The sequence below is a fragment of the Antrostomus carolinensis genome, unplaced genomic scaffold (genome assembly GCF_000700745.2).
Source record: "Antrostomus carolinensis isolate BGI_N321 unplaced genomic scaffold, ASM70074v2 scaffold40652, whole genome shotgun sequence".
NCBI lineage: Eukaryota > Metazoa > Chordata > Aves > Caprimulgiformes > Caprimulgidae > Antrostomus > Antrostomus carolinensis.
Window position 1 is genome coordinate 33,696 of NW_010298390.1, and position 7,782 is coordinate 41,477.

The window sequence follows — 7,782 nt, forward strand, 5'->3', positions numbered from 1 at the left end:
TGATTTACATTTGCCATCATCTTTTCTCTTAACAGACATTACTATAGTTTGTGTACTTTTATTATCTTTGTTTATCATAGTTTTGCCTCATTAAACTGTGTGTCAGATGAGTAATAGGAGAAAGATACTGAAGCAGTGGAACATTACTAGAGGGTACTCAGTATCAGACAGTGCTGTCTGGATTTAGAGATCCTGACTCTGCATTTACATTTGCCATCATCTTTTCTCTTAACAGACATTACTATAGTTTGTGTACTTTTATTATCTTTGTTTATCATAGTTTTGCCTCATTAAACTGTGTGTCAGATGAGTAATAGGAGAAAGATACTGAAGCAGTGGAACATTACTAGAGGGTACTCAGTATCAGACAGTGCTGTCTGGATTTAGAGATCCTGACTCTGCAGAAGCATGTATGTGTAAGGACATTTTTAAAAAATTAGACTGGCTTGAGACATAAATTTTGTGATTTTCAGTGGCTCTGTGCCTAACCTGCCCTACGCATCTTTTCTTCTTGGTAATAAGCACACACTTATACTGGTTTGATGCCTGTAATTCAATAGACATTACAGATAAACAGTTATTTTTGCCTTGGTTTAACCTCTGTTATTCAAAGGGTTAGTTCACTGATTCCTTGTGCGGGAGGGGGAAAAAAAAACAGTTCCTGACAAGTTTTGCGTTGGTCAAGGATTAAAATTTGGTTTTCTATTGGTATGTCCAAGGAGAGTTGAGCCTGGGGAAGGGAGGTTGGTTAGTTAGCTGGGGTGCTTTTGTTGTCGAGGGTTTTTTTGGGGGGTGGGAGGGTGTTTGGGAATGCTCCTGGGTTTGTGGGGTTTTTTTAGAGTGGTAGCAAAGCAGTGCTAGAAATACACTGAATCCACAAGCCTGTCTCAAAGGAGAGTCTTCATCCTTGTACGCAGCATGAACTAGGACATTTCTGAAGCCATAGTGCTTTTTCATCCTTGCTTGCCCCAAGTAGGTTTTGCTCTATGCTTCAAGCTAAAGCCCTTTGATGGTGATTCTTTTTGCTCTTCCTTAGGTTTAATTCTCAGTTTAGTATCAGGTGTCTCTAGCAGAGATATAAAATACAGACAACCTTTCTAAAGCCAAATGCTGTGGAAAAGCAGAGCACAGAGTCTGGATCCTCCTGTCGTTCACAGAACTGAGCCTTCCAGGTCAGGGTAGATTGTGTTTTTGCCACCATCTGTTGTGCCTGGGGATGCCAGTGCAATGCTTTTCATGACCAATAACCTTACACAGTTTCCTGTAAAAGAAAATATAATGTGGGGTGGTTTGGGGTTTTTTTTGGTCATCAATAACTTTGGCTCTTATATTAATTCATATGTGCTTTCAGAAGGCTAATTTTAAGAATAAATTATATGGCAAGAGAATGCATAACATGAGAAATTATCTAGGATTTTGTCTCTGAAATCTGTATTTGGGAGCTGACCAGTTTTTCAAGTTCTGACCCAACAATATGCGGGTAACTTTGATAATCTTATTTAAAGAGTGCCTAAAGCACAGCTAATGACCTCAGCACTGTAGGAAACTTCTTCCGTAGATTGTCTTGTGCATTTAGCAGCTTCTGGTGATTTTTTTCACCATGTATTTAGAGCAGATTCCAGTTAGCATATGAGTAACATCATGTCAGTCCTAGTTCTTTCGTTCTGACATCTCTTTTGGCTCCCGGTGCGATTTGGCCCAGTTTTCCAAAATGTTGATCCTGAGTCCAAATGTAACATTGTGGGTGGTACATATGTCAAGCCCCAGTTCAGTATTTTTGGACAGCAATAGCATTTCATAATTCTTTTGAAATGAAAAGAAGAAACGAAGTTAACTGAAAAAAATGCAGCTAGATCTAGCTGGGCACAAGCTCGCCTGTTCTACTCCCCCTCTGCCCCCCTGTTTTTCCATTTGGAAAAAATAGAGGTTTACGTGGCAGAAGCAATTGACAGGGTTTAGGCTCATTCAGAGCAGCAAGCAATAGCATAGGCTTGGCTTTATAACCTGTTCTGTCATGCCCTGGTGGCCACCTAAACCTCCTGGGTTGTGGACAAGGAAGACAGGGAGAGTGGAGGGTTGCAACCCTGTGTGTCTTTGTTAAAACAGTGAGCTAGGCTGAATTATGTAGAAGGCTGAATAAGGTCATGTTGGTACTAAAAAAACCAAACAACCCCCTCAGGTTCTCCATATGTCTGTTTGATGTACCTACTGCCATATTATATCCTTACATACAGCATGCTCTAAACAGCGCAGGAAGGTATAAATGCAACTTTATTACATAAAATCAAGTGAAATAGTCCAGAAGGTTGTAGTCTGTGTGAAATAAACACATGCATGAAGTACAGGAGGTTTCACAGGGCATAAATCAAAATGAACTTCATAGCTTCCTTCCTTCCTTCTCCCCAGTGCAGTTGCCTAGCTGCTAGCTGAAAAACTGTCCTTTGTCCTTCTCTTGCAGCAAACCACACGCTCATATTTTATTAATTCTATTTCACTAGTAATGCAGGACATAGGTGCTTTTCTAGAGTGTCTCGGGTTGCTTTTCAGTGTGTCTGTGCCACCTCCACTGCTGCGGTTGCAGTTCTGAGCATTGTTTTTCAAGTGCTGATAAATTTTCAGGCAATAGAAACATCAACAAAAAAAGCTTCTTTGAGTTGAGTCTTGATACCCAAGTTCTGAGCCCAAGAGGTGATTTGCTGTGAGAAACCACAAAACAAACCACTGTAGCCCTCTGAGCCTCCCTCACTTGGTCGCATAGCTTCAGGAGATCATAGGATAGCCAGCTGCCCTTCCTAATCTGCTGATGAAACAAGTTAGCTTCAGCCTTGCAACACGGCTTCTTCCAGCAAACTTGCACCGCTGTGTAACAGTTGAAGACCCTAGGGATGATGGTCCTTATGGTGGTTCCATAAAAGATGCTGGATTTGGCAGTGATGACCATTCTTTTGAAGGACACCAGCTTAAATGATGCCTTTTTGACCCCTTCTTTTTATTTCTTCTTCCTAATGCGCAGTCTGTGTGAGGTGCTATGCAAAATATAAGGAGGAAAGGGGGAAAGAAAACTCGGTCCCTGTTTTGACTACTTACAGGACAGTGTAAAGTGGGGGCTTCAGTCTTAAGTATTTATAGTTTTCTTGCAGATACTGTAGCTTGTGGGTGAAGAATAGGTTTGGTTGTTCCTTCAAAAAGAGGGTTGCAAATAGTTAAGTCACATCAACTTAGGCTTGTTTGCTATTTGTAACAAATACACACAAAAACCTGAAAATCCAGTAGGAATGGTTGCCTTGTTGGGCTCGTGGTTTGATTAGTCATTTGACTCTCGTGCCTGATACTGACTCAGCTGATACCCTTTTTCTCAGTGTCAGAGCACAACTGGCTCCATGCAAGGAACAGAAAAGACTTCAGACTCCTCCTCAAGGAGGTTTTTCCAGGGCTCTCTGCACTGTAGGTCCAGCTGGAAGCTTTGGAAAACGTTCATGAGTAGTCAGGGATGGTAAAATTCTTCCTCCACATTCAAACCAGGATATCCAGGTTGGTGAGTGAGGCAGAGACATTAGCTATTCCCTGTTGGAAATAAAGGAAGGAAAAAGAGCAAAGTCCATGACTGACTCATCCTTCCCAACAAAATGCTATTCCAGGATTTAAACATCTACTTGTAGTGATCTGTGCCTTTTTGTTTCGTTTAAGAGCTAATCTGTTTGCCATCCGCAATACAAAATGCCATTTAAATGCCTTGTCTATGTTGTCTCTTATAAAGATTATCAGGTATCATGGTTATATACTCACAATGTTCTTGACTATGTGGTCTACCATGAAGCACCCACCGTGTCTTGCAAACCTCACTTGGTTCTGTTTTGGGATTTCACACCTAGTAATGTTTTGTAGTTGTGGTGGGTTGACCATGGCTGGATGCCAGATACCCAGCAAAGCCCACTCTATCACTCCCCCTCCTCAACTGGACAAGGGGGAGAAAAATATAACAAAAGGCTCATGAGTGGAGGTAAGGACAGAGAGAGATCACTCACCAGTTACTGGCACGGGCAAAACAGGGAAAAAAACTTAGGGGAAAAAAATGAATTTTAATTTCTTACCAATCAGACAAGAGGATAATGAGAAATAAAACCAAATCTTAAAACACCTCCCGCACCCCTCCCTCCTTCCCAGGCTTAATTCCTTTCCATCCACCTGCTCCAGTGTAGGGTCCTCCACAGGCTACAGGTGGTCATCTGCTCCACCATGGACCTCCATGGGCTGCAGGGGGACAGCCTGCCTCACCATGGTCTGCACCACAAGTGGTGGGGAAATCTCTGTTCCGGCACCTGGAGCACCTCCTCCCCCTCCTTCTTCCCTGACCTTGGTGTCTGCAGGGTGGTTTCTCTCACATCTTCTCACTCCTCTCTCTTGCTGCAAAGCTGCAGCTTTTTTTTCTCTCCCCTCCCCCCCTTTTTTTTTTTTTTAATTTTTTTTTTCACGGGGGCTTTACGTGGGGTTGGCCAGCTGTGGGTCCGTGTTGGAGCCGGCTGGCATTGGCTGTGTCGGACATGGGGGAAGCTTCTGGCAGCTTCTCACAGAAGCCACCCCCATGTCCTCCCCGCTACCAAAACCTTGCCACACAAACCCAATAGAGTAGTACAGGAGCGGAGTCCTCCACTACTGGTTCTTCTTTGCCTTTTGTTTGCTTTTCCTTTTTTCTTCCCCCTTCCCTCACCCCCAAACTGTAATACGGCCCCTGCCTGTGATTACTTGGGAAATGTAAAGGTGAGGCTTAAATGTCTGTGCTCCTTTCTTCAAGTCTGAGGCTTGCCTAGGAGATGCAGCTTGCATAGCTATGTAATACAACGCCATTTCTTGATCCCAGGTCTATGCCATGTTTTGGTGAAGCAAAGGGCAGTTTGATTACAATATAGGCTTTCATCCTTAATTTTTAATTTCCTGCTGGTTTGTGTCACAGCTTTAACATTGGTTAAACCTGATTGAACGCGACTCCTCAGAGCTCAAGCAGCCAGCCAGGCTGGAGAGCCCTGCAAGCAGGGGCTGGCGGTGGCTGGCAGGGGACCTGCTGTGGCGCCTTCCCTTCTCCCACTTCTCCCTTCCACTTCAGTGGGGAGCGCTGACTCACATGCTCAGGGGATGATTTCAGTATCACCCTGAGGGCTTTGGGCAGGAGTGGGCCAGGAGGGAAGGACTGGTGAGGGGCAATTTTGCGGTATGAGGGGAAGCGTGTCCCTTTGGGGCGACGGACTTTAATCAAAGAGGCTCCCCAGCAGCCTGACTCCGGCATGTTACACAAACCACAGGACTCTGTAGCTTATGAGAAAGACAGATGTCTTTTTTTTTTTTTTTTAAATTCTCACTGGCGAAATTGCTCACCTTCTCAACTCATCAGTGTCAGCAGCTGGACATGTAAAAGGTAGAGTGTGCAGGCATGTGGTAAACAGAATCAGAGCATCAGCATTTATTGCTCTTGTCTCTTAGCCACGGGAAAGCTGCTTCAAAACGTGAAATCTCTGACAACCTTGACTGTTGCAGTCAAGGTCAAATGAGCACTAAATATCCTTCTAAGACTCTTCAGCACATGAAGCTTGTCTTGGTTTAAGTGGTCCTGAAAGGTGAGAACAGAAATGGAGAGCTGTTTCACACGTCCTGATGTTGCTCACCATTTCATGTTAACAGTGTGAATCTAGTCATTGGTTAGCTTCTTGGTGAGTTTGGGTTTTTTTATGACACTGGATTACGGTGTAGCTGCTGCTGCCATAGCCAAAGATATCTTACCCAATTAGGATGTTACTCCAGTCCACCTTTTTTTTTTTCTTGCAAGCAATAGGAGCAGCTTGGCATGTTAGATATTTCCTTGTGTTCACTGTTCCTTTTGGTGAAAAGGATAATTCTTCAGGGAAAATCTTTCTACAGAAAAATATATTTACATCTTGTTTCAAAGACAGTCCCTAGGAAAAATAATGATTTGGTTTGGTTTTGGTTTGGTTTTGTTGTTTTGTTTTGGGTTTTTTTTTAAATCACAGCGGCTTGTTTCAGGGCACTGGGTCACTAATTGAGTGCAAGCTTTGTAAATGTTGTTTGTCCTCCCCCCACAGGGCATACAAAACCATTGAGGAAGATGACTTGAAGTTTCCCCTTATATATGGAGAAGGCAAGAAGGTGGGCATGTTTGCTTTCCTCAGACCAAAGGACGAAGGAATTCTGTGCTGTTTACTACTCGGTTTAGCCTGTGGCAGTCCAGTGTTTTCCACTCAGTATCTCTTCATTTTATCGTTTTGACAGCTTGAAAGAATATCTTGTTTCTGTCATAAATCAGTCTCATGTTTGGGGGAGCTGAACATACTAAAAAGCATTTTTATAGCTAGTAGTCATTTGCTGTTCAGTTTGCTTTTGTTTTTCTTCCCTTGTAAGTAGGATACAATTGGACAATCTTAAATAATTGATTTTAAAAGTTACTGGTTTCATTGTAAAATATAACTAGGCTAGATGAAGATAGCAAAATACCTCATGTTTGCTGAAAACAGAGCAAGAGAATATTTAACAGCATTTTAGAGTGCTGTGAGATGCAAAGCCCTAATTTAGGAAGGGGGGGGGGGATCAGGGCAGGTTTTGTAAAGTATAATACCTCTTAATCGTGTAAAGTATAATACCCCTTTTTTAATTAAAAAAAATGAGTTTTTTTTTTGAAAGGGAGAAACAAACCTTTCCGTTTGGCTGTACTTTGTTTCCAGCTCCGTGATTAAGAACAGTGAGATCATTAGTGCTGATCCCAGCAAGCTTAGCTGGATGCAGCAATAGGATCAATACAAGGACGCAGTGGTGTCAGTTTGCCGATATTGGTATGCTCACTGTGTTTCTAAATAGTGCTCCCCTGCTGCATTAGGTTCTTATCTCAATGCAAAAATACACGCTCTTCAAAATTAGTCCCAAGTTTTGAAGGTTCAGACCTGCAGCTTATCTCTGAATTTGGTTAGGTTTATAATTATTTGCAAAATGTTTCATGCACATCTTTTTAATTTACTTTCTTATTGCCTTATGGAGCCAGGGGTAGTGAGGCAAAATAATTTTGAGTCAGTTGCTTGCTGTTATTGATGCTGCGAGCTCTCTTGTTCAGAGGCTGCTGCAGCTAAACTAGTTTGGTGGAAGCGATACACAGACAGCAGAGAGCGAGGTTCTCCTTGAGGGTCAATCTTTGGAGAAGCGTTAATGAAGAAGAGCCCAGCACCTCTTGGGAGACAGCTCGTGTAGCAGAGGAAGGAGCTTGGGTAAGGAAGTGGTAGACCTGAGGTAACAGCAGATCTGCCGTAGGCTGGTTCTCCACAGAGGAGAGCACAGTGGTCAGTGCTGCTGTCACCTGTGTGTTCAGTAAGTCAGGGTGGCCTTTGGCACTTTTCCTTAATGGAGGGAATATGCAGCAATATGTCAGTAGGAAGAAGGCGCAGGTTTCTTAGGTGAGTAATTAGGCTCCTCATCCTTTTTATAAAACCCATTTACTAACAGTATAATTTGCTGAAGGAATGCACTTGTAGGCTGGTGTGGGACAGTGAGGCAACTGGGTTAAGTTTCCATAGTCCCAATCCCTTACAGATGGTCACATTCTAAGATAGATGTATGCAGACTGGGATGTGGGTGAATACAAAGCTTGGGATAATAAGGGAAGTGGAGGTAACATGAGTGTGAAAAGCTCTGAAGTTGATTAGCTGTGTTAAATCCAGCGTTTCTGGGAGACAAAGGGACTTTATCCCTAACTGCAGCCGTTATGGAGTAGGAATGTTGTCTCTTTCC

The 7,782-nt window shown here is 43.0% G+C and overlaps 1 protein-coding gene across 1 annotated transcript in view; it reads left to right on the forward strand.

The window, feature by feature from the left end:
• The window catches only part of LOC104520678 (protein phosphatase 1H), a gene marked incomplete at its 5' end in the record, with an annotated part of 54,021 nt that overhangs the window by 31,967 nt on the left and 14,272 nt on the right, over positions 1–7,782 (forward strand). Inside the window, one exon of the mRNA XM_010162430.2 lies at positions 6,093–6,156. Within this exon, the coding sequence (XP_010160732.2) occupies positions 6,093–6,156 (64 nt within the window). The remainder of the gene's footprint in view (positions 1–6,092; positions 6,157–7,782) is intronic.